The sequence below is a fragment of the Puma concolor genome, chromosome E1 (genome assembly GCF_028749965.1).
Source record: "Puma concolor isolate L17-30 chromosome E1, mPumCon1.1.hap2, whole genome shotgun sequence".
Lineage (NCBI taxonomy): Eukaryota > Metazoa > Chordata > Mammalia > Carnivora > Felidae > Puma > Puma concolor.
Window position 1 is genome coordinate 1,730,175 of NC_141680.1, and position 27,920 is coordinate 1,758,094.

General features: G+C 56.2%; 1 protein-coding gene across 1 annotated transcript; it reads left to right on the top strand.

Annotated features, from left to right (window-relative positions):
* The first annotated feature begins 11 nt into the window (after positions 1 to 11).
* NUP88 (nucleoporin 88) lies at positions 12 to 26,248 on the top strand. The gene is made up of 17 exons (XM_086685678.1): positions 12 to 337; positions 2,462 to 2,631; positions 3,376 to 3,501; positions 6,855 to 6,941; positions 9,560 to 9,736; positions 13,179 to 13,365; positions 13,803 to 13,950; positions 16,831 to 16,929; positions 21,250 to 21,340; positions 22,739 to 22,840; positions 24,349 to 24,507; positions 24,728 to 24,853; positions 24,936 to 25,001; positions 25,103 to 25,183; positions 25,398 to 25,524; positions 25,631 to 25,749; positions 26,003 to 26,248. The coding sequence occupies exons 1-17, from the start codon at positions 41 to 43 to the stop codon at positions 26,064 to 26,066; spliced, it is 2,226 nt and encodes a 741-aa protein (XP_086541804.1). The 5' UTR covers positions 12 to 40; the 3' UTR covers positions 26,067 to 26,248.
* Positions 26,249 to 27,920: the final 1,672 nt, after the last annotated feature.

Here is a 27,920-nt window from a genome sequence, read left to right on the forward strand (position 1 = left end):
CGCGCGGAGCGACTGGGGAGACCAGCGCAGTGGGGCCAAGATGGCGGCAGCCGAGGGGCCCGCGGGCGACGGAGAGCCGTGGCAGTCCTGGCTTCCCAACCACGCCGTGTTCTTGCGGCTCCGCGAGGGGCTGAAGAGCCAGAGCCAGAGCCCGGCCGAAGCCGAGAAGCCGACGTGTTCCCCGTCGCCCTCGTCGCCGCCGCTGCTCACGAGGAACCTGGTGTTGGGCCTGGGCGGAGAGCTCTTCCTGTGGGACGCGGACGACAGCTCCTTCCTGGTGGTCCGGCTGCGGGGCCTCGGCGGCGGGGGCGAGGAGCCCTCCCTCTCCCAGTACCAGGTACGGCCCTCGGCAGGGGCCTGCCCGGGGTTCGGGTCTCCCGCGCACGCCGGCAGGTGTGCCGACAGGTGTAAGCCCTCGTCCCTTGGGGGGCGCCCAGCTGAGAGCGGGAGGCGCCTCTCCTCGTCGTTTTGGCCTCTGGCGGCCTCCCTTTGCGTCTTTGTTCCCTCGTCAGAGGCTTACGGTCTCCGACACCGTTAGAGCAACTCATGCTCTCGGGGAGCGTGGGTTCTTGGGGCCCGGGCTCAGGGCAGCGGCCGTGCAAGCCGCCAGGAAAACACCCGCGATGAAGGGGAGCGGAGAGAGCGTGGGGGTGCGGGGGGCGCTTCTCGGGAGGCTGGTTCTGAGAAGCCGGTTCCGCGACGGGACGCCCGCCAGATAATAAGCGTAATCCTGACTCCCTCCTGGGGTTGCGCCGGGCGCCGAAGCAGCGGGTAGACTTGAAAAACCCGGGTTTCGGGTTTTGTGCCTGCCGTGCAGGAGTCCCCTGTGAATTCCTTCTTTTCGCTTCTAGAAGATGAGCTCGTTCCCCAAGTTGGAAGGGAGGGAGTTTTGCTTGTTTCTGATTGTAGCGGACCGCCTGTGAAATTGGGGCTAGACAGAGAGCGGCCCAGACTCGCTGTGGTCAGTCGTTGCAACGTTTACTTGTAATTACCGGCTTCCCTTCTTTCAAAGATTAAAACACAGAAAACGTGCCGCCTGTTCTACCGCATGACCTCTGCCCCGAGCCGCTGGCGGACTCTCGCTGATGAGAAATGACTCGATTTTCACGGGGTGCTCGCAGGTTTCTGCAGTCCTGAAAACAGGGCACGGGTCTACACAGGCTGACCTGATGGGGGTGCAGAATACAGGTGGGGAGTGGGACTGCCAGGGGCAGGCTGGAGTTTGGTCGCGAAAAGGGAAATTATGGGGCGCCTGGGTGGTTCGGTGAGTTAAGCGTCTGACTTCAGCTCAGGTCACGATCTCGTGGTTCCTGAGTTCAAGCCCCGCGTCGGGCTCTGTGCAGACAGCTCAGAGCCTGGGGGCCTGCTTTGGATTCTGTGTCTCGTGCTCTCTTTGCCCCTCCCCTGCACGCGCACGCTCTCTCTCTCTCTGTCTCTCCCTCTCCCCCTCTCTCTCTCACTCTCTCAAAAATAAAGCAATTAAGGGGCGCCTGGGTGGCGCAGTCGGTTGAGCATCCGACTTCAGCCAGGTCACGATCTCGCGGTCCGTGAGTTCGAGCCCCGCGTCGGGCTCTGGGCTGATGGCTCAGAGCCTGGAGCCTGTTTCCGATTCTGTGTCTCCCTCTCTCTCTGCCCCTCCCCCGTTCATGCTCTGTCTCTCTCTGTCCCAAAAAAAATAAATAAACGTTGAAAAAAAAAATTAAAAAAAAATAAAGCAATTAAAAAAAATTTAGGGATGCCTGGGTGGCTTCAGTCAGTTAAGCGTCCGACTTCGGCTCCTGTCACCATCTCACGGTTTGTGAGTTTGAGCCCCACGTCGGGCTCTGTGCTGACAGCTCCGAGCCTGGACTCTGCTTCGGATTCTGTGTCTCTGCCCCTCCTCCGCCTCCCTCCCTCCCTCCCTCTCTCTCTCAAAAATGAACATTAAAAAAAATTTTTTTTAAGAAAAGGGAAATTATGCAGAGTATTTATTTTGCAGGGTAGGGAAATGTGGTGCGTTCCTTGTAACATTCCAGTCTCAGTGGTTAAAAATCTTCCATCATGGGGCGCCTGGGTGGCGCAGTCGGTTAAGCGTCCGACTTCAGCCGGGTCACGATCTCGCGGTCCGTGAGTTCGAGCCCCGCGTCAGGCTCTGGGCTGATGGCTCGGAGCCTGGAGCCTGTTTCCGATGCAGTGTCTCCCTCTCTCTCTGCCCCTCCCCCGTTCATGCTCTGTCTCTCTCTGTCCCAAAAATAAATAAAAACGTTGAAGAAAAAAAAAATAAAAAAAAAAAATCTTCCATCAGTTAACGGCCCAAGTGTTAGCCGTTATCCAGGCTGCTTCGTTGTCCTACGGCAAGTCCTGCATTAGTTGTGGTGCACAGCTGTAGTGTAGTATAGGGTAACTGTTGTGCTCCCACACACCTGCCACGTGTGTTTACCTGGACACGAGCTATTTTGACCAGTTTGCTTTTAATTTCCAGAGGTTGCTTTGCATAAATCCGCCCCTGTTTGAAATCTATCAAGTCCTGTTAAGTCCCACGCAGCAGCATGTGGCACTCATAGGAATGAAAGGACTTACGGTGTTAGAGCTGCCCAAAAGATGGGGGAAGAATTCTGAATTCGAAGGCGGAAAACTAACAGTGAACTGTAGGTAAGTCCTACGTCCACGGAACGTGTGTCTGTGTCTTCTGTCGTACGCGCGGACAGTTGTTCGAGCCCCGTGGTGGTTAAGGTGCATTTTCTGTGCCACGAATCGAACATCGCGGTGTTCCAGCTGGTCTGCGCCTTGGCTGCCTGCTGTCGCGTCTGTGCTATATGTAAGGTCACGTTTCTTCTGCCCGAACTGTCAAAGCGCTGTCTAATCGGGGTTCCGTTTTCAAGTCAGCATGACGTGTCGAAAGCAGCTAGTGTCTGGGAGTCAGACCGTTTGCTGGTAGTTTGACTGAGTTTAGTTTTGGTGTCTTGTGTTTTTCAACAAATCCAGACAAGCGAGAGTCTGACTCAGATTTGTAGAAAAGAATGCAAGCTAGAAACCCCCCTTTAGCTCCACAGCGCAGAGACCCGGTCCCCGTAAAACGTCCGCTTTCTAAATCCATTTCCTCACTTCCGCAACAGTGATGGTAGTTCCCGAGCAGCTTCTCACAGGGCTCCTGCAGGGGTCAAGTAAGACGTGACACCTAAGGTCACGTATAAGGTCATTTTTAGAAAACACTCTGTACTTTAGAAAATCTTTTTATTTCGGTTCTTACTGATATTGACTGAATAGATGCTTTGCTCTCAGCAAGAGTTGAGAGAAATTTGACGGAAAGGCCCAAGCGGTAGTAAGATAGATTTCCCTGTAGGTTTCCATTCACGTGCTGCAGAACGTTTTAGGGAGCTGTTGTCCTCGCTTTAGCACCACGCCTGTCGCCGAGAGGTTCTTCACCAGCTCGGCCTCCCTGACTCTGAAGCACGCCGCCTGGTACCCGAGTGAGCTGCTGGACCCCCACGTCGTGCTGCTGACCTCGGACAACGTGATCAGGTACGCTCTGTTTCTCTCTCGGAGCTTTGCGAGGGGAGATTCTCTTTCCGCTCGTTGGCTGACAGCTGGGGCTCCGCTGAACGGGTCCCGGGACGGCCGACGGCTCTGCCTCGTGGCCCTTGTGACCAGTGTTCAGGCAGGTCGTCTGAACGCCCTCCCCTGCGTTCCGGAGCCACTGCCGCTCTGTCTTGGCTCGTCCCGTCCGTCTCCTTTACCGGTCTGCTGGTACGTCCCCTCTCAACGTGTCATCTTGGAGGTCGTGTACCCTCGGGAAAAGAATACAAGTGGGAGTTGAGAGATTTGAATTCTTGTCCCAACACCGCCTCTGTCTTCGAGATCCGAAATTCTTTTTAGGGGAGCCTCAGTTTCCAATCTTGTAAAACGAGCAGGTTCGATCTGACAGCTTCTAAACGCCCCTCCGGGGTTTGAACTCTACGATCACATGCCCCAGTCTTCCAGAGATTTCTATAACGTTCCCAGTTAACTTTCTGGATCTGCCTCATGTGAAACATTTACTGGGGAGGCCCAGCTGATGGGTCCCTGCGGTTTCATTTTTCCTAATCACCGTTTTTAGCTGTGCCTTATCAGCCTTTCCTTCCCTGCTGAATGGTTGATCCCTTTCTGGCCTCTTAGATCTCAGAGCTTTCCGGTCACTTTTAGTTAGTAAAACTTGGTCTGTCCAGTTTAAAACTCTGATGTTCGGTCCACATCAGCAGCGTGTCGTGGCCCCTTCTCACAGGCCCAGACTGGGGCATCTGAAATGGGTGGGGAGGGCCTTGTCTGCTCTGGCTCTTGTTTCTGTCCCCGCACCCTGAGGTGGGGGCGATGTGTAAGGAGGGGCTGCCTCCTGCTTCCTCTGGGTCCAGCTCCTCGGTAGTGGGGGTAGGGAGAATGGGACAGCTGAGGGAGACAGCTGTCTGTAAAGGGGGTGGGCCTGACCCCGGTCCCCGTTTGGTCCTGTCTGCCACCAGTGACCTCCGTTGACGTGGTAGGCTCCGTGCAGGTGTGTGCATCCCCCCCACTCCCGCCCCCGCCTGGCCCGGGCGGCACTTAGCCTCGGGCCGCTGGTGACGGAGGCGCTCTGTGAGCGGTAGTGCCCTGGGCTCGCTCTCACGGTGGGGCGTACACACACGTGCTATCTCCCGCACCCTCAGCGTAACCATTGTGCTCTTTCCTGTGGAGTCATGGGACCTGCCAGGGTCCTTTCCTCTGCCCCCCAAGGGCCACAGGGAACTGAGCACCTGCACCATAGTCCTGACGCTGTTCCAGCCCGGCCCTAGAAATTTCCTTGTAGGAAGTAGATACCGTATAGTACTCCCGTGCCACCAGCCCTGGGATGTGAGGTGTCAGGTTCAGCCGAGAATTCCCCGACCTGGTGGCCTGTGGCTCCCGCAGCACGTCTGGCATTCAGCCAGGACGGGAGACACGAGTCTCCCGTTACTGCGTACAGGCACCTCTAAGTCTGGCTGAGTGTCGCCCTGCCCACCCGTCTGCCTTGGAAAGCAGGAGGGGCCGCCCTCCCTTCACAGAGCTCGTCCTGAACACTGACGGGCTCCTGGTCTTCCTGTCACGTGGGCTGGGAAACCGGCTGGGGGCCGGGGTGTGGCCGAGGCCTTTCTCGTGTGACGCCCAGAAGGAGGTATCTGGTCCCAACTGTTGAGGTTCTTTTTAAAATATGGGGTGTTGGGGGAGCCCGGGCGGCTTAGTCTGTCAAGTGTCTGGCTCAGGTCGTGACCTCATGGTTCGTGAATTTGAGCCCCACGTCGGGCTCCGCACTGAGTGTGGAGTCCGCTTGGCTCGCTCTCTCTCTCTCTCTCTCTCTCTCTCTCTCTCTCTCTGCCTCTCCGCCTCTCCGCCTCTCCCCTGCTCGTGCGTGAACGCACTCTCCCTCACAATAAACGAACTTGTAAAAAATAAATAAGTACGGGGCACCGGTCACTTCCCTCCCCCTGTTGACCTCTGGCACAGGCACAGGTCTTTCCTCCCCTGTTGACCTCTGGAGCCTGTGGACGGCTTCGGGGCAACAGGACGCCCCTCGACGCTCCCTTGTGCTTGCTGTCCCTTCCGCTGCCTTCCCTTCTCACGCGTCCCATCTGGTATTAGCACGCACCTTGAGGTCAGGAGTGCGCGCGGGCAGCCAGGAGGACCACCGTGCGTGCGTGCTCGGTTGCATCAGATTTTTGTTGAAAACGTCTATTAAATGGTATTTCGCTGGTAACGGAGCAAACGGAGTTGAAAACTTCTGAGGGTGGACGGACGAGGTAAGTGATTGACTCCACACGGGCTTTATAAGGGGTGTTAGATTTCTTTTTTTTTTTTTTTTTTTTTTTAATTTTTTTTTTCAACGTTTCTTTATTTTTGGAACAGAGAGAGACAGAGCATGAACGGGGGAGGGGCAGAGAGAGAGAGAGAGAGACACAGAATCGGAAACAGGCTCCAGTCTCCGAGCCATCGGCCCAGAGCCTGACGCGGGGCTCGAACTCACGGACCGCGAGATCGTGACCTGGCTGAAGTCGGACGCTTAACCGACTGCGCCACCCAGGCGCCCCAGGGGTTGTTAGATTTCTGATAACGATGTTATTGGCCTTTTGAAAATTCTCCTTTTAACCGTAGCCACATGTGTCGTTGACTTTGTTATTTTAGATTAAAATGATCTTGGCAAAAAAAAATTTCAAGCATTTCCGGTTTTATGCTCTGCTTGAGAAAGTAGGGACAACGTGGTGCTGCGTCTCGTCCAGAAACGCGGGTAGTTGGGGGCCGGGCGTCCCTCCCTCTGCGCCCGGTGGGCGTACAGGGGGCGGCGGGATGTGGCTGCAGAGTCGGGGTGCACGCGCGGGGGTGCTGGTGCACTTGGGGCGGTTGGGGGGACGCTGGGACGAGGTGAGTGTGCCTGCGGACTCGGGGGTAGATCCAGACCCGTGACGGGGTGCGGCGGGCCCATAGGGCTTCGGGGGCGAGAGAGGGTGTTTGTGCAGGGCCCACGGACACAGGCGAAGCGGGCTGCTTTGTCAGTGCGAGCACGCCCTTTGGCAGAGAAATGGTTGTAAAAACCAGTAGGAAGATTCTCCGGCAGCGATCAGATGGAGGAGAAGGGCGCTTTTGAGATGAAAGAGTTTTGGGGCACCCGGGGGCTCAGTTGTTTGATTTCAGCTCGGGTCAGGATCTCACGGTCCTTGGGACCGAGCCCCGAGTCCGGCTCTGGGAGGATGGGGAACCTGCTTGGGATTTTGTCTCTCTCGGCCCCTCCCCCACTCTGCATGCGCACTCCGTCCCTCTCTCTCAAAACTTTGAACGTTGTTAAAAAAAAAAGAAAAGAATTTTAAGTGCGGGCTCTGTGCTCTTCTGTTCGCCAGGATCTACTCTCTCCGTGAGCCTCAGACACCCGTCAAGGTCATTGTGCTTTCAGAAGCGGAAGAGGAGAGCCTGATACTCAATAAAGGGTGAGTTATTTGTGTCACAAAATAGTTCGTTTATTGGGCTCGTAAGTGCAGTTTTAACAGAGATTATAAGGTTTTCCAGCGGTGACCACACTGCCGGGGACCTGAGGAGTGAGCAGAAGTGGGTGGCAGGACAGAGTGGCTGAGGGTCACTATCGCTGCCAGCTGCTCCCTTCTTGAGAAGGTTCTAGAATGACTGCCTGGCACGGGCTCCCTCCTGTGTCCTGACAGAGGCGATAAGTTATGCCATGGCAGAGGTTCAAGGTCAGAGTGTCGGGCCGCCCGCCTCCCAGACCGTGTACACCCAGAACCTGGAGAGGAAGAGGGAGCCCTTCTGACTCCGGCGCCCGCCCCCCCACCCCCCACAGGGGCACGCTCCAGGCTCCCCAACCACCAGCGGTCACCCTTGGAACTCACAAACCCCATCCCTCTGGCCTCCTGACCAGTCTTTCTGGTGATGACCACACAGGACCGCCCACAGCCTGTGCACGTAGAGTGACGCTTTTAGTAGCTGTATTTTTAGAAGTTCCATTTGGTTCTTTCCACGTCTCCGTGGCGGTCGTCTCTAGTAGTCGTGTTTATTCCTGTTTTCCCAACTCTTCGTCCTCTGACTGCTTCCCACGTAGCTCTTCGGTGTGTGAACAGCGCGGTGGGGCGGGGGCAGCGGGGGTCTAGATCTGTACTGCCCTTGCCCCTGACCCACAGTCCCCGCCTCGCCCCGTGATTGCTGATCTCGGGCTGTGAACTTACATTTATTGGATCTTAACGTTTGGGAACGTGGAGAGCCCGCGCTGGCGCCCAGTCCCAGGGTGCCGCTGACCTGGGGCCGATTTCACTCTCCGGGAGAGTCTCAGGGTGAGCGTTTCAGCTCAGCGATGTCAGTGTCGGGCAGTCGCTTCTTAAATTAAAGCTTCCACCCCCGCGTGGCAGGTACCGGCCTCCGGGACTCGGCAGGTCCCCCCCACCCCTGGGGTCGGGCACCTTCCCTGCCCGCACACTTGTTCCGAGCTCCAGGCCCCGGGTTCTGATCTCCGCCCTGCCGTGTGTTCACTGTGGCGCACGCCGGCCGTTCAGCGGCCCCGAGCCTCGTGTCCATGACTGTGTTCCGTGAATATAAAGTAGAATCACGGCACTTTCTACTAGGATCGCCGTACGGGATGGACGAGGTGATGCATAAAAGTGCGTAGCCTGGGTCCTGGCACGGGGTTGGCACTCACTCATCAACACCTGCTGTCATCATGGGGAACACGCCTGCATTTATTAAGCTCCTGGTAACTTTTGACGGCCAGAGGTCACTTGAAGTCTCTCTGACTTCCATGTCTGTTGTCCCTTCGTTGTCCTGGTCATTAGTTGAACGCAGGCTGTTCTTTTGTTCTGATTTGGGGCTTCCTCATTTTTTTTCCCTGCCTCCTGACACCATATACCTTTCCACGCGGTAAACTCACGCGTGGTGGTTGCAGCACAACAAAGTGACATTGCTCCTCCAACCATATAAGTTCGTTCTACCCGCACTTAGTAACCCTGTATTGAACTGGAGTCTCCTCGGATAACCCGTCGTACTGAACTTTAAAATACGAAGTCGTGTGTTTCGTCATTTGTTTTTCTTGATGATAAAGATAATATGTGTTTATTGTAGAAAATTGGGGAAACCTACAGAAAAATATTAAGAAAAAGAAATCTTTGTCATCTCCTATAGTTTCTCCTTGACGTGGCAGCCAGAGTGACACTTTGGGTATAAAGCAGGTCATTCCATCCTATTCTTTTTTTTTTTCAACGTTTACTTATTTTTGAGGGAGAGAAAGAGCACAAGTAGAGGAGGGACAGAGAGAGACGGAGACACAGAATCTGAAGCGGGCTCCAGGCCCTGAGCTGTCAGCACAGAGCCCTAAGTGGGGCTTGAATTCACGAACTGTGAGATCATGACCTGAGCCGAAGTCAGACGCTGAACCGACTGAGCCCCCCAGGCGCCCTTCATTCTGCTTTATTCTTGACCGCAACCCACAGGATGTCCCCTCCAGTTTCTTTCTCCCTCTGTGTCCCGGTTCTGAGCTCGGCCTCCTCGCTGTTCATTCCTCAGACAACATGCACCCCCTGCCCATGTGGCCGCTGACGCCTCCCCTCCTTCCTTTGAATCCGTGCTCAGACATCACCGCGTCAGGGTCCTTCCCAGGCAGCCCAGCCCGAGGCAGCCCCCCTCCCCAACTTCATTTTTCTTGACAATGTCATTTTCTGGCTTTGTGCTGCGTGTTCCTTTCTGCGTGTGCCCTGCGTGTCTCCCTGGAGGGCGGGGCCTTGGTTGAAGTCACTGGTGGGTCCCCAGCACCCTGTAACAGCGTGGGGCCCGGGACGTGGGGCCGATGCGAAGGAGATACTTGTGGAGTGAACGTGTCCCTCTGCTCAGCGTTTGCTTCCTGTCTCTCTGTGTGTGCGTGTATCTGTCCTGTCTGCGTGTCAATATGCTTAAACTAAGAGGAAACGGGGTATAATTTCGTGTTTCTGTCGTTTAATTGTGCTCTATTTTGTGTCCTCCGTCGAGTGCAAACTCCATCCCCATCTCCTGTTAGCAGACGTTTCGTTTTCATTCTTGTTTTTGACCCATCGGTTTTTAAATGTCTTTTTAGAAGGGCATACACTGCATCTCTGGGCGAGACAGCGGTGGCGTTTGACTTCGGGCCATTGTCAGCGGTCCCGAAGACCATGTTTGGACAGAAAGGCAAAGGTGACATAGTGGGGTACCCGCTGTACATCTTGTACGAGAACGGAGAGACCTTCCTCACGTACGTCAGTCTGATTCACAGGTGAGTGGGGGGGTGCCATCCACGGATGCCCCTCGTGGACCGGCCCGGCCAGACTGGGGTCCGTGGGTGGGTGTCCCGTCTCTTGACGTGTGGCAGCCTCTTGATGCTTGCTTTGCATATCTTGGGGAAAGATGCGTACAGACCGTGTAACCTTTGGTTGCCTCGTATTATTTGGGTCGGTTCTGTAACGTTCTTAGATAATCACCGAAGACTGGATTTGTTTTCACGAAGTCTAAAGCACAAAAGTGTCGTGCATCTCGTGTGAGCCAGGCACTGAGAGGGCAGCTAGTGGTGGGGACCTGCGCCCTGGTTGTGAGTCCCCAGACCACGCACGGTGCACGGGCGGGAGGACCCAGAGGAAGGAGAGCGTGCCGCGACTGAAGAAGTCGGGGAGGTTTTCGTGGACAGGGACTGACCTCTAATGAGGATTAACTGAAGGTCAGGGAAGGGCATGACTGCTTTAGTCCCCAGGGCGTGTGTCTCTCGCGGCTCAGTGGTCAGGCTCTCGTGGCTGGAGCCGTGGTTTCGGCTGCGGAGCGTTACGTGGTAAAGCCGGAAGTATCTGCCCGGGGGGAAATTGGGGAACGTGGGGTCTTTTCCGTAGGAATAGGGTGGTGGGAAGCCAGTGATGGTTTCTAAACAGAAGGACAAAGCAGACGGTTAGGGACAGAGAGACCCTCTCTGGGGCAGAGAGACATTTGGAGACGCTGCTGCAGACGTTAGGTGACCGTCTACGGGATCGGAACGGGGGCCGTTCCGAAGCAGGGGCAGAAGCGGACACGCTTCCTACGGAGGAAGGGTCCGTAAGACTCCGTTCCTGGTCGGGTTAGGGGGTGAGCCGTGAAGACAAAACTGGGGTCAGGAGGGGCGGCTAGTGGGGGTTGTTATTACAGGTGGTCAGTTGGACAGGGTAGTGGGCTCATAAAGTGGAAACGGTCCGTGGACATTTGGAACTAGGGGACCAGACAGAGAGGATCACCAGTCCGGGTGATGGTCGCAGGCAGGAGAGGGTGAGGATCCTGGGCCCGTTTGTAACCCGAAAGGCGTGAGGCCAGAGGATAACGGACTTGATTCATTTATGAGTCGTCTGGCCCCCTATGAAGTCAGGCCCCCCCCCCCCCCCCCCCCCCCCCAGCGGCAGGTGTGAGTCCTAGGCCTCAGGCGCTGCAAGAGGGAGGGGTGAGCTGGGGGGAGGAGGGTGGCCCCTGGCATCCGAGCTCAGGCTGAGGGATCCGCTGGGTCCCTGCAGGAGCAGAATCACAAAGGGGAGAAACGGGGACCTCCGCGGTTGCCGCGGGCGGGGACTCCCTCTCAGCCGCATCCGCCTCCACCTGAACATCCCCTGCTCGGAGTTGGCCGTCGTGGTAACGCTGTCGCCTCCCTCCGCCCACGGCCGGCACCCACCTATCCACATCTCATCACCTGGTCGCCTTCTGCAGCCTCTCGGGTCCAGCCCAGCCCCACATTCTGTTGCCCTTAACCACGAAAACTCCCTGAGCGGCAACCCCCTTCTCCGTCCTGCTGTCCTTGCTTCAGACCCTCATCTCCTGCCCAGACCCTCGTCCCCTTCGGTCGCTGCCCTAAACCCCATCTCAGTTCCCTCAGTGTCACCCCCTCACTACTGTCAGACTGATCTTAGGAAAGTGAAGCTCTGTCCCTCTTCACATGAACCTCTGCTGACGCTGTCGCCCGGCAGGGAGGCTCTGAGGGCCTTGACGTGGCCTGCTGACTTGTCTTCTGTTGTCTTAGAAAGCCAAGTCTCCTTCCTGCCGGTCCTTGTCGTTCATGCTTCCAGAACTTTCCAGAGCTGCTCCTTAGCTTGGAAGGTTCACCACCCCTTCCCAGAATATACTTTCCCATTGATCTTTTTTTTTTTTTTTAATGTTTATTCGTTTATTTTGAGAGAGAGCAAGCAGACGAGGGGCAGAGAGGGAGGGAGAGAGGGAGAATCCCCAGCAGGGTCCACACTGTCAGCACAGAGCCTGACGAACCTTGGGATTGTGACCTGAGCCAAAATCCAGAGTCACACGTTCAACCTTCTCCGCGCCCCCGGGCTTACTTGTGTTTGACGCCTTTCTTACCTCACTCTCTCTATACCTGGTTCGTTCTCGCATTGTCGAACTTAGCACGTGGTCTTGTAATTCTGGACAAACGTGAGTTTGACCGACATCACCGGTTCCTGGGGGTGTCACCCAGCACCCAGTCACTGTAGCTCTAATCCAGTTAAATACTGGGTCCCAGGCCCCGAAGAGCAGTTCCGTTTTGGGAGAAAGTACAGGCTGTCCATAGTAGTTCCGGCCAGGCGTGGCTCGGTGTGCCCTCGCGTGAGTGTGTGCTGTGAAGCCAAGAGGGCTTGTAACAAGATGCTGGGGAGCGCCAGTATTTTCAAGCCAGAAGTGAGAGAGGGGTGTCCGGAGGGGCCCGAAGAGAGCCAGGAGACCGGAGTGCACGAGTGAAGGATGCGGGAGGCAGCTGTGAGCCCACAGTAAATGCAGCAGCACGTCGGGTTGGTGGCCCGTGGACTTAGCAGCTGGGAGCTCTCCTCTGGCCTTTGCAGGAGCGCGGCCTCGCTGGGGTGAGGGAGGCTGGAGCCAGAGTGAGCAGGGGGCACGGCCTCTGGGCCCCTGCCCCGGGGACTCTGCGCTGAGCGACTGCTGCGGAGGCATCCTGGGGGGCGGGGCAGTGTTGAGCCGCATCTCTGCTCTGGACACCAGTAAGCACCCTCCCGCCCCCACCTCCCTGGTCGTGACAACCAGAAATGTCTTCAGACGTTGTCAGCGTCCCCTTGCGCACAAAGTTACCTCCAGTTGAGAGGCACCAGGGAGACAGAAGTCCAGGGGAAAGTGAGACGTGGAGACATCAGGAGTACCGGTGCCATGGAATTTTCTGTTTCTGTTTTTTCTTAAAGCTTCTGGTTTCTTTTCTTTTCTTTTTTCTTTTTCTTTCTTTCTTTCTTTCTTTCTTTCTTTCTTTCTTTCTTTCTTTCTTTCTTTCTTTCTTTCTTTCTTTCTTTCCTTCCTTCCTTCCTTCCTTCCTTCCTTCCTTCCTTCCTTCCCTCTCTCTCTCTCTCTCTTTCTTTCTTTCTTTCTTTCTTTCTTTCTTTCTTTCTTTTTTTCTTTTCTCTCTCTCTCTCTCTCTCTCTCTCTCTCTTTCTTTTTTCTGTGTCTACCTCTGAGAAAGTGGAGGAGGGGGAGGGAGAGAGAGAGGATCCCAAGCAGGCTTTGCACTGTCAGCCTAGAGCCCGATGTGGGGCTCAGTCCTACGAACCTCAAGATCACGACCTGAGCCAAAATCAAGAGTCAGACACTCAACCGACTGAGGCATCCAGGTGCCCCCGTGGCACTGTGTTTTCAGTTGGGGCCCGGCAGCTGCAGAAAAGGGATCGCGGTGGCGTGGTTGTCTTCCGTCAACCTGTCCGAGTATGTTTTCCCTCTTCCCTCAGCCCCGGGACCGTCGGGAAGCTGCTAGGCCCGCTGCCCATGCACCCCGCGGCAGAGGACAACTACGGCTATGACGCCTGTGCTATCCTCTGCTTACCCTGTGTCCCCAACATCCTGGTGATCGCCACGGAGTCGGGCATGCTGTACCACTGCGTCGTGCTGGAAGGGGAGGAGGAAGACGAGCAGACGGTGAGCCAGGCCCGTGTCTGCGTTCGCGTCTCCGGCGCCGTGTGTGGTTCCCGGGCCGGCGAGAACGCTCAGGACGCTAGGATTTTCCTTTATGTCTGGCACCTCTGTGTCGTTTGGAAATCAGACACCTAGCGTTAGGTGAAGCCCACCTAAAAGTCCACGTGGCGAGACGTTAGAAGGCGCCCACGTGCTCTGTCCACGCTCGGAGTGGCGGGCTTCAGTGACCTCAATGACAGATACAGAGAACCCACGAATCGCTAAACTGGCTCTTCTCAACTCGATTCACGACCTTCCAAAAGGAGGGAGGCCTTTTTTCCCTCTTTTGAGAACATTAAGGCCCTGGTGAAAGGGGTGGAATTAAGGAGAAATTTCTTCTGTTCCGAACCGTGTGCATTTTCATACGAGCGTGAAGCCTGAAACTGCCGGTTCTCTTACAGTCGGAGACGTCCTGGGACCCCAGGGCCGACCTCGTCCCCTCCCTGTACGTGTTCGAGTGCGTGGAGCTGGAGCTCGCCCTGAAGCTGGCGTCCGGAGAGGATGACCCCTTTGATTCTGACTTCTCTTGTCCCATCAGACTTCACAGAGGTAATGTACTGGTGGAGTTTACTCCTGTCCCGTCCTGTTTCCACGGAGACGGTCACAGGCCATTCCCGGGCACCTTGGTTTGGGGCCCAGCTGTGCAAAGCCAGCCGCGTTCCGTGGCTTCAGTCACCGCACTGCACTTGGGTCCAGGAAAGGCTGGGTGTGTTTCCCACATTTTAAGATCGTGGTCTGTGGTCTGTGGTCTGGATCCCCCTGGAGTCAGAATAGTGAACTCTTCCCGGTCCACTCAAAAGTTGGCTTCGTGATTCAACTACTTAAACGTATGCAAATAAACTTTAAAACGAACTTTAAAAATCAAACGATAACACGCTCACATTAAGATGGCTCTCTAAAGCCTCTTTCTTCGCTTTACTTGTTAGCCCCAGAACCAGTTTGAATGTTGTCCTTTTTATCTTTTCATTTTATTTTAACTTACCTGGGTTGGTATCTTTCCGGCAACTTACCTCTGTTCGTCCAGGGAGCTTTTGAGTAGATGCTGAGTCGGCGGAAGCCCGTGTTGTTGAGACGCCGCGGGGCTGAGTGGAAGGAGCCTGGCGCGTGCTGGGCTTCGCTCGTAGTTGTGACGACGTCAGGCATTCGGTCAGCCCCCCTGCTGTCTGTTTTCTCATCTGGAAGCGGTAGGGGTGACATCCGATGACCTCTGGGGTTCCTCTGACACGAGACCCTGTGACCCTGTGCCCTCCCACCACGCCTCGGAGCCTCCTGTCGGTTTCCTGGGCCCGGTGCAGAGAGAGGGGGGCTCGCCTCTGCCTGGAGGTGGTCCGGCTGTGCGCCTGGTACGGCACAGTCAGGGGTCGTAGTTCCTGCGCAGCAGACTGGCGTAGGGAGCTCACCGAGCGTGTCTCGCGGAGCCGTATCCACAGAGGTGTAGTCTGTGTGGTCTCTGAACTTCGCTTTAGGGCTGAGGAGACCGAGACCCAGTGACGTAGGCGACAAATTCACTGGTTTCCTTATGAAGGTACATAATGTCTTTGGGAAATCTTTTTTTTTTTTTATTTTGAGAGCGAGCACATACGTGCGCAAGTGGGATAGGGGCAGAGAGAAAATCCCAGACAGGCTCCAGCTTTCAGCACAGAGCCCGACGCGGGGCTCAAGCTCACCAACTGGGAGACCATGACCTGAGCAGATGTCTGACACTTAACCCGCTGACCCACCCCGGCGCCCCTCTTTGGGAAATCTTAAACATAGGCATTTTTATCTTCTAATGAGAGTTAATTATTTTCACATCTGTGAAACTAATAAACCGACCTGTTCGTGTTTTTATTTAGGGCACCTTCCAATCATTGAAATATGCCCAGATTTTTATTGACATGAGTGGATGACCACCATGTGACAGGGACGCCTGGCAAATTCCTACTTCAGTTACTAACGTTGCCTTTTTCTGTAACAGATTTCTCTTACTTCCCAATATTGAGGTTTTTCTATTAATGTCAGCACCACAGGCACATCTCGAAAAGTCGTTGGAAACAGTAGTAGACCTAATGAGAGGATTTGAACCTGAACGAGCAGCAAGTGTGGGCAGAAAAAAGGAAACTTTTTAATATTTTATTGTTCAGAGAGAGGATCTCCATAGACCAGGAGTTTTAAAACTCTTCGTGGCACAATGCTGTTTTCAGAACCCCGATGTGTAAAATAGAAAAGAAAAACTAGTATTTGCTTTACGATATTTATGAACCACAAAGTTAAAGTGAGGCTCTTAGAAGGAAGGGAGTTTCATTTAGGGGTTTATGGATGACAGTTGCATCTTAAATTAGCTTTCGCGTGTAAATTATTTCTGTATCTTGTTTTGGTCGCTTAATGTTTTAGAAGTACTGAGTCACAGAGATAAATATTCAGAAGTAAAGTGTCCAGAACTCATCTTTTAGTCTCATGTAGTCTCGCTAATACTAGGGGTCAAGAGAAGTATAGAAGTTTTCATTAAAATTCCATGACGGTTCCTCGTATTTCTTCGTACGAATATAAAGGACTGTCGGGGCGCCCGAGTGGGTCGGTCAGTTAAGCGTCTGTCTCTTGATTTTGGTTGAGGTCGTGATCCCAGGGTCGTGGGATCGAGCCCCCTGTTGGGCTCTGTGCTGAACTTGGAGACTGCTTGGGATTCTCCTCCTCCCTTTCCTCCCACATCCCCCTCCTTGCCAGTGCTCTCGCGTGTGTGCTCGCTCCCTCTCGCCGCCTCTAGAATGAATGAGTGAATGTCAAACAGAATTATAGCAAGGAAAAAAATTTACTTGGGGTGCCTGGCTGGCTTGATCGGAAGAGCATGGGACTTTTGGTTCAGGGTTGTGAGTTCGAGCCCCGCGTTGGGAGTAAAGGTTACTTAAGGGGAAAAAAAGAGAATCGTATCCAAACTTGAACGTAAAGACTGTAAGTCCGCGTTATCAAGACAAGTAAGACTTGGCATTTCCCAGCTGCCTGGACGCACCGTGACGACAGTTCGCCCCGCGGCCGGGCCTCTGACCCGCTCGTGCGCTTGCTTGCACAGGTTCGCGTGGGTCGGTGATGCCGGCACAGGTGTTGTCCGGAGCCGTGACTTTCTCAGGCACCGTGTTGTCCTGAGAACGAGAGCTATAAATGCGTGTGCTGAGGGGGACGGACAGGTAGCCGGTGGTGGTGTTTTGCTGAACTCTCCTGTGAAGGTTTAGAAGTGACGTTTGGGTTGTGTTCATGACTTTGAAAAATACTTCAAATACATTTGAAAGTTGAATTCCAGTTTTAAAACGTCAGATCCCTGCTGTGGTAGCATCGCGTGCAGGTCCCGTCACCTTCTGTCACTTCGTGGACCGGTGCGTTTGCGGGCTGCCGGGGTAGGTGCCTAAGACCCATTTTCTAACGCGGCCTGTACTCCGTTCGTGACTCCGTTTGCAGATCCCAAGTGTCCCTCGAGGTACCACTGCACTCACGAAGCCGGCGTCCACAGTGTCGGGCTGACTTGGATTCATAAGCTTCACAAATTTCTCGGGTCAGGTGAGTCCCCTGAGCCTTTTGGTATGTTTCCCAGATTCTGTCAAAAAGTCGTTTGCAGTGGAAAAATAATAGAGAAAATCAGTGAAACCAAAGACTATCACTGGAAAACGTCAACAAGACGGACAGACCTTTGGCGAGACTAACCCCACAAGGAGACGCTACCGCTGACCTCATGGTGACGGTGTTCAAGGTTATGACGGGGAACCGTGAACAGCTCCGCGCCACATAGGGCCCCAAGGCGAGATGGACTTGTCCCTAGGAAGACAGACTACCGACACCGACTCAAAAACCAGTACGTGAGCACAGACCTATAACCAGTGAAGAGATCGAAACAACGATCAACTACCCGAAGAGATAAGCTCAGGACAGTGAGCTCTAAAAGTTCCGCATTTAAAGAAACCAGTTCTCGACAGGCTCTTCCAAAAACAGAAGGGAGAGGAAGCACCCCCCCCGCCTCGCTCGTGGAGGTCACTGCTCCCCCGACACCAACATGAGACAGGTGTGCAAGGACAGGAAACCGCAGACACACACCCCTCACGAATACAGATGCAAAAAATCCTCAACAGAACGCTTGCAAACCGAATCCAGTGACGGACAAAAAGGACGGCGGCCCAGGACTCCGTGGGATTTATCCCGGGAACGCGAGGTTGGATTCACATCCAGAAATCCATCAGCGTAGGACGCCGCACGAGTAGAGGACATAAGCTGCATCATCGTCTCAGCAGACAGAAGAGGCGTCTAAGGAGAGGCAGCCTTTCTTGGTCCCGACACTCAGCAAACGAGTAATGACAAGTTCCTCAGGCTGCTCGGGCATCTACGGAAGACCCACAGACAGCCCCGTGTTTGATGGGCAAGGGCCCAGGTGTCTTCCTTAGCTGTCTTTTGCTGCTGTGAGAAGTCACCGCGAACTCAGCGGGCCGCAACAGTGCGGATTTATTACCTCACAGCTCTCTAGGTTAGGGGTGCTGGGAGGGCCTCCCTTTCTGGAGACTCTGGGAGAGACCCCATCCCTAGCCTTGTCCAGTCTCCCCGGCCTTCCCTTGCCCAGAGTCCCCTTCCTCCGGCTGCGAAGTTAGCAGGGGGCGCGGGGGCGAGTAGAGTCCTTCTCTCCTTTTCTGCTTCCCTCTTTCCCTCTTAAGGAAGCTTGTCACAGCATCGGGCCCACCCGGATAATCCAGAATAATCTATCTTTGAGACCTCGACGAGCAGCGCTCATTCCATCCGCGGCCTCTCTTCCTCTTTGCCTGTGGCCTGACGATTCATAGGTTCGGGGGACTTGGGTACAGGCCCCGTTGGGGAGTCCGTTGTTCTGTCTAGTCTGTTGCAACCCGTGGCCTCCAAAGATTCACACCTGACCCACGTGCCAAATACACCGACCGTAGCGTCGTTATAGCAACGCGGACATCAGAGGCTCCTCTAAATCTCGTGAGCTCACACGTCCCCAGTCCTACCTGAATCTTCTATGTCATCCAACTCAGATATGTAAAGACTCTATCCTGGGGCAGAATTCCTCTCCCTGGACCTTGAAACTAGAAAACAAGTTCTCTGTTCCCAGACCACAGTGGTGGGACAGGCATACGTATCATTTCCAGACATTTCAGGTCAGAAGGGGAGAAAATGGAAAGGAAACCGCAGCCACGGGTCCTACGCGGTTTCAGAACTCAAATTCTAGTAGGTTTCAAGGCTTGGCGATAGTCCCCCGGGCTGGCACTGTTGCCCTCTGAGTAAACCTTCATCTTTTCCAGAAAGGTAGCACTTACCTATGGTAGAGTGGTTTATTACCCAGCTTTCTGCCTGCAGAATTTTGGGGGTGGAACAGCCTTTTCTCATCATCTCCGTGACCCTTTCAGTCTGAGGCAAGCAGCGTTTATGTGGCTACAAATTCTGAAGAACCTTTTTGGGTCCCCTTGTGTATATCGCAAGAAGTCCATTCACCCACAGGCCTTTCCAGGGGGATCCTGTCTCTATTTTGGGTTCTCCTCATGTGGCCACAGGATCAGTCACGCTCCTAATCTCTTCGGAGAGCCCTTGTGTGACTGGACGTTTAGACCTTTTGATCTTTCTGAGGTATGAGTACATCAGTGGCTTTTTCCTCTAAAACATGATGTCCTAACAGTGAATCTCTTAATTTTAGCATCTTTTGCCGTTCAGATAGGTGGACAATTTCCTAACTCATCAAATCTTTGGGGTTTTTGTAAAAACCCAGTTGTATTTTTTCTGACATTTTACTGCGATTGGCCCAATGAAACCAGGACACGTGGCCAGGGTTTTGCTTGGAAACCTCAGCTGAATGTCCAGTTGAATTGTTTACACGTCTGCCTCCCACACGTTCCCCTCAAGATCCAAGAGGACACCGCTCCTGCCGCTTGCATTCAACGTAATGGAGGTGCCAGGCAAGGAAATTCGCCAAGAAAGTGAAATAAAAGGCATCAGGATTAGAAAGGAAGAACGAAAACGCTCTTCTCTAAAAACACGATCTTTTACATAGTGAGTCATAGGACACCCGTTGGAAAAGGATCTATACCAATAAGTGAGTCCAGAGTGGTTGCAGAACCCAGGAGCAGTGTACAAGTATCAGTTCTGTTTCTGCGCACTAGTAGTAACCCAAAAGGAAATTAAGGAAATGATCCCGTTGCAATAGCATCAAAACACACAAAATAAGACTTAACTTTAACGAGAGTATAAAACATACACTTGTTAGACTGTAAAACGTAACTGAAAGATATAAACCTCCCATGTTCGTGGATCAGAAAAGTTAATACCGTTAAATGGCAGTCTTCCCCAGATCGATGTGCAGATCCGGTGCCAGCCTGTCAGAATTCTAGCTAGCTTTGCACAAATGGACGGGCTGACCCTAAAATTCATTTGGGATTCTACAGACCTAGAATAGCGCAAACAGTCTTGACACACAAGAACAAAGTTGCAGGACCCACACTTCCCTATTTCAAGGCTCCTTACAGAAGGTACACTGTACGCCAATCCAGTGTGATGCTGACACAAGCATACACGTGTAGGTTGACGGCATGGGACCGGGAGTCCAGTTGGTTTCCACGAGGGTGCCAGGACACATCAGCGTGGAAAGAAGAGTCTTTTTAAGACGCGGTGCTGGGACCAGGGTGCGTGTACACACACGAGAATGAAATTGGACCCCTGCCTCACACCATAACAAAAATGACTCAAAAGGGATCAAAGACCTGAAAATAAGACCTAACCCTGTAGAACTCTCAGAAGAAAACACGATTACAAGAGTGCAAAGGTAGTCCTCGGAATGGGAGTGAATATTTGCAAATCGTGTCCGGTCACAGACTTGAGTCTAGAACGTGAAAGAACTCTTAGAACTCAGTAATCAGTTAAAGAGCCCAATTTGAAAAACGGACAAAGGAGTTGAATAGAGATTGTTCCTTTGATGAGGTACAGAGAGTTAAGTCCACGAAAACGTTCAGCATCATTGGTCGTGAAACAAGATGCCACAAAACCACTTTATGCCCATTAAAGCAGCTAAAAGCAAAGATGACAGTAACCAGTGTTGTCGGTGCGGTGTTTATGGAAACGTAAGACGTCCCAGCCCTTTGGGCAAACGGTGTGGCGGTTCCTCGGGTGATCAAACCTCCAGTTACGGCGTGACCTCTGCCCAGCGCACACCCACGAGAAGTGGGCACGTACGTCCACACGAACACTTGTAAACGAATGTTCACAGCAGCATTACTCCTCAGAGCCAGACGATCACCCCGAGTACACAGCCATCTATCCGACGGCATATCGTGCAACACGGATGGGCCCGAAAACGTGCTGAGTGAGTGGAGGCAGCCAGGCCCAGACAAGGACACGTGTGATGCGATTTACGTGACGTGTGCAGGGTGGGCAGCTCCGCAGGGACAAAGCGGATTGGTGGTGGCCGCCTGGGGCCAGGCCAGCGGCAGAGCCAAGGGTTCCTTCTGGGTAGTGAGGGGTTCTGAAATTTCCGTGGCGACGCTTGTACAGTTCTTAAAACGCACTAAACTCCCACGGAATTCCACCCTTTAAACGGATGGGTTGTGTGCATTGTGAACTGCATCCGAGCAGCCGTTGTGAGACGCCCTGTGTGGGCGAGGAAGGGACGGGATGGGAGTGTCCCCTCGGGGCACACGGCCGACCGAGGAAAACGCACTCCCCTCGGGCTGAAGCCGAGCCCCGCCGTGGGAAGCAGGTGTCTGCGGCGGGAAGGCGTCGTGCTTGGGGAGCAGCGGCCCGGGACGGGGTCCGGGACGAAGCCTTCGCTGCATTTAACTTGCAGACCTGTGTCCGCGCGTCAGTCACTTGTGTGTGTCTGCGCCTTTGCAGATGAGGAGGACAAGGACAGCCTCCAGGAGCTCGCTGCGGAACAGAAGTGCTTCGTGGAGCACATCCTGTGTACGAAGCCGCTGCCCTGCAGGTGAGGACCCGCCCTCGTCGCCCACCGTTCCGACTGCCTGGAGGGCGTGGCGACCCCAACTTCCCGTCCGGTCTTCAGAGGGGCCTTCTCTGCCCAGCGCGTGTTAAGGTCGCCGTTTGTGTTTGGAGAACGTGCGGTCGGTCGGGGCAGAGCCCGGGACCGCGTGCGTCACGGTGCGCTGTTGGCCTCGTGTCTGCGATACCGTTTCTATGGACTGATGGACAGTAAACATTCAGTGAACAGAGGAAAGGGAAGAACCTAGAGTGACTGCCGTGGGTCTAGGGGTACCTGCCTCCGCGTGGTGCCCTCTGGACATTTGGGCCACAGGAGGAGGGTGGACCTGGGAAGAGGGAAGGTGTGGAGGGGGGCGTGCGGAGGGGTCCGTTCCTGCAGGGTGGCCCGGTGGAGGGGGACGCTCCTGCGGGGCGGCCAGAGAGCCGGGCCGGGGGAGGGCGCAGAGGGAGGAGAGCAGGGCTGAGGGTCTGCAGCGGCCTTGCTCAGCAACGGTGAGGCAGCCGGAGGAGCGGGGCCGAGGGGGGGCGGGGGCTGACCCGGCAGGAGGGAGAGCCTGGACCGGCAGCACGGGGGCTCCCGGAGGACTGCGGCGAGGGCACCCCTGGGGCCGGGGAGGGCGGCCTTGGCAACAGAAGGCGAACGGGTGAAGTGGGTGACGACTCCCATCCGCTCCTCCGACAGGTAAACACGAAGGGCCGCTTGGGAGCGGGTCCCTAGACAGGAAATCCGTGAGCGCCGTCAGGGCTGGGACGGCCTTGGTTTCCATTGGGGGGAGGGGACCTTGTGAGCCGGGAGGTCACACGGGGACCGTCGTCCCCACAGTGGCCTGGCTCGCAGTCACAGGATGCAGTGTGCACTCCTGCGTGTGCAGATCTCAAGCCGGAAAGACTTTTAACTCCCGGAGTCCCGTCCTCCCCGCCCCCCCCCCCCCCCCCCCCGACCTCACCTCCCCAGAAAGGTGAAAGGGCACCATGGAAGGAGCTGCAGGGCGGGGTGCTGTGCTAGCACTGCCGCCCGAGGGCAGGGGAGTGGGGAGATCTGAGGGCCTGGGACGCTGTCCCTGCGAGTCCCCAGGTCGGCCCTCCTCCGCCAGGCGGGGACAGGGATGGAGATGGTAGGCGAAGCCATGTGACCCGGGTGCCGGGCCGCGCTCCGGCGCTGTGCAGGGCATCCGGTCAGGGTTGGGTGCCGGCGGGGCCTGGGTGGCGGTCGGCGGGGTTGGATGCCGGCGGGGCAGACGGCAGGGCCCGGGTGGCGGGCAGGGAGCCGCATGTCAGTTGGCGGGAACCGCCGGGTTTGGGCGAGCCAGATGGCCTCTGGGCTGTTAACTCGGTTTCCAGGTACCCGCGTCCCTGTAAGTCAGCTGTGGCTGTGTCGTTCCAGGCAGCCGGCACCGATTCGAGGGTTCTGGATCGTCCCAGACATCCTGGGGCCCACGATGATCTGTGTCACCAGCAGCTACGAGTGCCTCATCAGGCCTTTGTTGTAAGTCCGTCCTCGTGCCCACGCGGCTCTCATTCGCTCTGTAGAACCCACGCGGGGAGCGAGCCTGTCATTCCCACTTGGAGACGTGGGATTCACGCTCTGCAGGCGAGAGGGGTGGAGGTTTCTGCTGTCGCTGCCACGCCTGAAAGGACTTATTTTAGGCAGAGAGTCGGGAACTTTGCTTCCCAGCGTGGAAAAGCGGTAAAATACCAAACTCTGCTGTTCACGTGACTTAGTGGAAATGGCATCCACGCCGTCCCTGTGCCAGGCTCCAGGGTAGCCCGAGCCCCCCGCAGGGATGGCACCGTCCCTTCTATCCGGGGAGGTGACACCGTGCTTAGGTCGCCGGAACACATCCGCTGGGGCTGTAGACCCGCAGCCTTCTGACCCTCTAGTTTCCCGTCTCCACCGGCCTCGGAGCGACACCAGGGGATGTGAACTCCGCAGCGGGGGGGGGGGGGGGGTTGAAAGTGGCCTCCTGATCCTTCCCTTTGAGGAGCTCCCGTGAAGCTACAAGCACCACTTACTGTTGGGCGGCCCTGAAGGTCACCCATGGGTCACAAGCGCGGGAGCAGGAGTCCCGAGGAGCCACCGGAGTGTCGGGCACGCGACCCCCTCCCGCCCCCAGTTGCCCCGTGTCGGTGCAGAGCACGGGCTTCTGCGCACAGGCCTCGTCGAGAACACCAGCCCCGCTTGACGTCCTTGGAGGAATCCCCACAATCTCTGAAGGTTGACAGTTATGCCACTTGGAAAGGAAGATAAACAATTCACCATCAATTTTGTGTTTTTTCTACTAAGACTGAAAACGAGCAAGACTGAGGTGGGAAAAAAATCACCTTTTTGCCTTTTACCTCGACACATTTGCTAACACGGTGACGCCCCGTCACACCGGCTCCCTTCGGAATGAAACCGTTAAGCCCGGAGGGAAAAACCACACATGCGCCAGCTCCCCGGGGACCCAGGTGTCCTTACAGTAGCTCCCGTCCCACAGACACAAGGATGCTCATCGGGCGCCCGCGGGTGCGTCTGCTCTCCCGCCACCGCCGCCGTGAATATAATATTCGAGTGAATCTCATTTTTAGGATGAAGTTCAACAGCGCAAACCCAGTATGTACAGCGGTTTTCTGGCCAAATCTGAAATGACACCTAGGAAACGAGTCGTTTATTTTTGTTTGTGACTCCGGTTTACAAACGGCTCTCCCGTCCTTTGCAGAAAGAGTCCCCGAGGAATTTATGTTTTTGTGTTGCTTTTGTCAATCCAAACTATTTTTTGGAAAGATGGAGTGCAGAGATGCTTTGTCAGAGGTCGGTCCTGGTAGAACAGGGACAGCTTTCCCCAGGTGACTCTTCAGGGCAGAAAGCACGCGGTGTCGTCCTGTCACACAAGTAACACTCCCTCGCCTCCCGTGTTCTCACGGCTCAGGGAGCCGTGGCTCGAGCTTCCCTGGGGTCCTCGCCGTAGAGGACACCGCGGGAGATGGCGTCTGACGCGCTTCTGTATTTTGCAGAAGCACGGTCCATCCGGTGTCCCCTCCCCTGCTCTGCACCCAGGAAGACAAGGCAGCAGAAGAGTCTCCCCTCCGCATTCTGGCCGAAACCCCGGATTCCTTTGAAAAGCACATCAGAAGCATTTTGCAGCGCAGCGTTGCGAACCCGGCGTTTCTGAAGTACGGGATTTGGGGCGTGTGGGTCTGGGGAACGGGTCCCGCCCGTTTTCATACTCGCCGTGTGTCGCGTCGTCAGTCCGCCGTCTCGTGCGGCACCGTTCGGCACCGTTCCGCGTGGGCGGGTGGGGGAGGGGCGAGGGGCCGGGGAAGGCCGGGAAGGCCGGAAAGGAGGGACGGCGCCGCCCTGGCCTGAGCCCTGCGCGGAAACCCCCGCTGACAGGTCATGTGACAGAGACGCGGCCCCTCCGCCGGGAGACAGCCTGCAGCTCCTCAGCCGGGCCACGCAGGTGTTCCGGGAGCAGTACGTCCTCAAGCAGGACCTGGCCAAGGAGGAGATCCAGCGCAGGTAGGGTGGCGGCGCGGGGCCCCTGGCGGGTCGCGGCCTCGGCCTGGCCTCCGATCGCACCTCGCTTCTCTCGTTCTCGAAGGGTCAGGCTATTGTGTGACCAGAAGAAGAAACAGCTGGGAGACCTGAGTTACTGCCGGGAGGAGAGGTGAGCGCCGCGGGGGATGCGGGAGCGTGGCTGACACGCGCGACCGCGCGCCGGCTTCCCCGTCGGGGTGGACCCCAGAACCCTTGGTTTTCTGCCCTTAGGAAAAGCCTCCGGGAGATGGCGGAGCGCTTGGCCGACAAGTACGAGGAGGCCAAGGAGAAACAGGAGGATCTCACGAACAGGTCGGCGGGTGGCGCCGTCTGGGCCCCCCTGTGGTGACTAAGCGCGCGCCCGATCGGGGTTCGGGAAGACGGCCCGCGACGGCTGCTGCCTGGCCGCGGGAGGGGTGGGGGGGGGACGGCGGGGCCCCCGTCAGAGGCCACCCGGCTGGGGGCGGAGCCTGGGGCGCGGGGGGTGCCCTGTTGTGGCCCAGCTGCCCACCGCCGCCGCCTCCAGGATGCAGACGGTCCTGCACAGCTTCCGCGCCCAGCTCCCCGTCCTGTCCGATAGCGAGCGGGACATGAAGAAGGAGCTGCAGCTGATCCCCGAGCAGCTCCGCCACCTGGGCAACGCCATCAAACAGGTGGGCGAGGGCGCGCGGCGGCCGGCGTGCCCCCCCCACCCCCACCCCCGGGTCCAGCGAGCACGCGCGGACCGTGGCCCGACGCGCGTTCTCTTGGGTACTCGAGGTGACCATGAAGAAAGACTACCAGCAGCGGAAGATGGAGAAGGTGCCGAGCCCTCAAAAGCCCACCATCGTCCTGAGCGCCCACCAGCGCAGGTGCATCCAGTCCGTCCTGCGGGAAGAGTAAGTGCGTTCGCCTGACGCGGGGCTGCCGGGCGCCGGCGTGTCCCGCGCTCACCGGCCCGGGAGCCGGGGTCACACGGGCACTGGAGCGCGGGGGACGGGTGGGGGGTGGGGGGCGGAAGCGGGACTGCGTGGCGGTGGCGGGCGCGCTCCCGTCGGAAGCCGCGCACCGGGAATTGCGGCGGAGCGTTTCCGGTGCGCGTGACCCGTTTGCATCCTGCCGAGTCCCTGTAAACGGCCTCCGGTCTTCCAGGGGCGAGCACATCCGAGAGATGGTGAAGCAGATCAACGACATCCGGCACCACGTCACCTTCTGAGCCGCCGCAGGCGGATTCACACCGAGGCCGCAGAGTCGGGGCTCAGGCGTGTTTATGAAACGGCCAGGTAGCGTCATCTAATTTGTAAGGCGGCCTTTCAGATGAACTTTGGCTGCGTGATTTCACATCTTTCATACTTGTTTTGTAGTTACTGAATAAATGCTTTTATTTAAAAACCGGAATGTGCTTTATATGCACTCAGCGAGGGCCCGGGATGTTTTAAAACTCTCTGGAGATCTTGAGCTGCGCTCTGCCAGCTGCCCTGGGCCACACGGAGTCGTCTCCGAACCTGAGCAAAAACAAGTGCCGCGTTTGAACGTGGGGGCGCCGGGAACGCGACTGCGGCGCCGACCCCGAGCTCCGAAAGGAGGGGACCTCGCGGCGAGCGAGGTGGCGGCTTTTTTTTTTTTTTTTAATTTTTTTTTTTTTTTTTTCAACGTTTATTTATTTTTGGGACAGAGAGAGACAGAGCATGAACGGGGGAGGGACAGAGAGAGAGGGAGACACAGAATCGGAAACAGGCTCCAGGCTCTGAGCCATCAGCCCAGAGCCTGACGCGGGGCTCGAACTCCCGGACCGCGAGATCGTGACCTGGCTGAAGTCGGAGGCTTAACCGACTGCGCCACCCAGGCGCCCCAAGGTGGCGGCTTTTTAATTTGAACACGTTCTTCGAGACGCGCCTTCAGTACAAATGGCTCCGTGTAACGTGTGTGGGCTCAGAGCCGCGGTGCTGAGGCCGCCGCTGGCCCATCGCCTCCGCAGGCAGGATTACCTTTCAGAGCCATGCTTGGGTCGCGCCCCGTCCCAGCACCGTCACCGTGGGTCCGTGTTCCGATCGGCGGTCCTTCACGCCCGCCGGCGCGTGGAGCTCCGAAAGGTGACCCCGCACCTGCCCAGGGACGGCGGAGCGACACCGGCTGAAAGCCACGCGGTGAGGTGGGTCACAGGTAGGAGGCAGGTCATGTGAGACGCGCGTGAACGTGCGGGCACGGACGGTCATGCGCCCCGGCTCCCCTCCCTCTGTCCACACGGCTGGTGCCCGCCTTCGCCTCAGTTTCCCACTGGACAACACAAAACCCGGCCAAAGGGGGTATCCCGCAAGGGTAGCCTCACGGTTTCATGCCAGAAAGACTCTCAGTTCGGGTTTTACGGGATGCTTTTCTCGAGGGACTTTGAACAGTTTGCCTGTGCGGCCCTAGACACCACGGGGAGTCCCTGATCCGGGGTCCCCGGCCGGCGCCTCTTCCGGCGAGAAAGGTCCGCAGAGCACCGGTCTCGGCCGCGCGGTTCCCTGGCAGCTTTTCCTCGCGATTACAAATTTCCCGCCTCGTTACTGGTGCCAATTTTAATACCTTGAAATTAGCTGGGGGCTGCTCTTAACACTTGATGTAGAATTTAAAGCGATTGCATTTTGGAACTAGAACCCCGTGTAATTCAAGGAGGATATAGGTGTTCTTTAAACCAAACAGCACTTCGTATGAAGGGATCTTAAACCAATTAAAATGTTTCACGCATGGCAAGCCTATAGCACTATTTCCATAATTAGTATTAAAATTCCTGATTATCAATAAGAACAGCAGTGACCCAGGGATCAGACGTGTAGTCCTCATCTTGGCCTGTGGAAGACAGACTTCCCGATTCTTAGGGCTGGTGAATCAAGGACAGTTCATGCTAAACTAGAAAAGTCCACGGTGGCCGTGAGCCAGAGCCCGCCACCCCACTCCCGTGAGCCGGGTTCCCGTCTGCGGGCGGACTCGGGACACCTCCCCAGCCACTGGCCTCGCCGCGCCCGGGCCGGCGGACTCGGTGCAGCGCTCGTGAGGCCACGTGGAGCCCACCTGCTCGCGGACACCT

Excerpts from the sequence above, each read along its gene's own strand:
- NUP88 (XM_086685678.1), top strand. The coding sequence starts at position 41 with ATGGCGGCAGCCGAGGGGCCCGCGGGCGACGGAGAGCCGTGGCAGTCC. Across the intron at positions 9,737-13,178 it reads TACGTCAGTCTGATTCACAG|CCCCGGGACCGTCGGGAAGC; the intron begins GTGAGTGGGGGG and ends CTCTTCCCTCAG. Across the intron at positions 21,341-22,738 it reads ACGAAGCCGCTGCCCTGCAG|GCAGCCGGCACCGATTCGAG; the intron begins GTGAGGACCCGC and ends GTGTCGTTCCAG.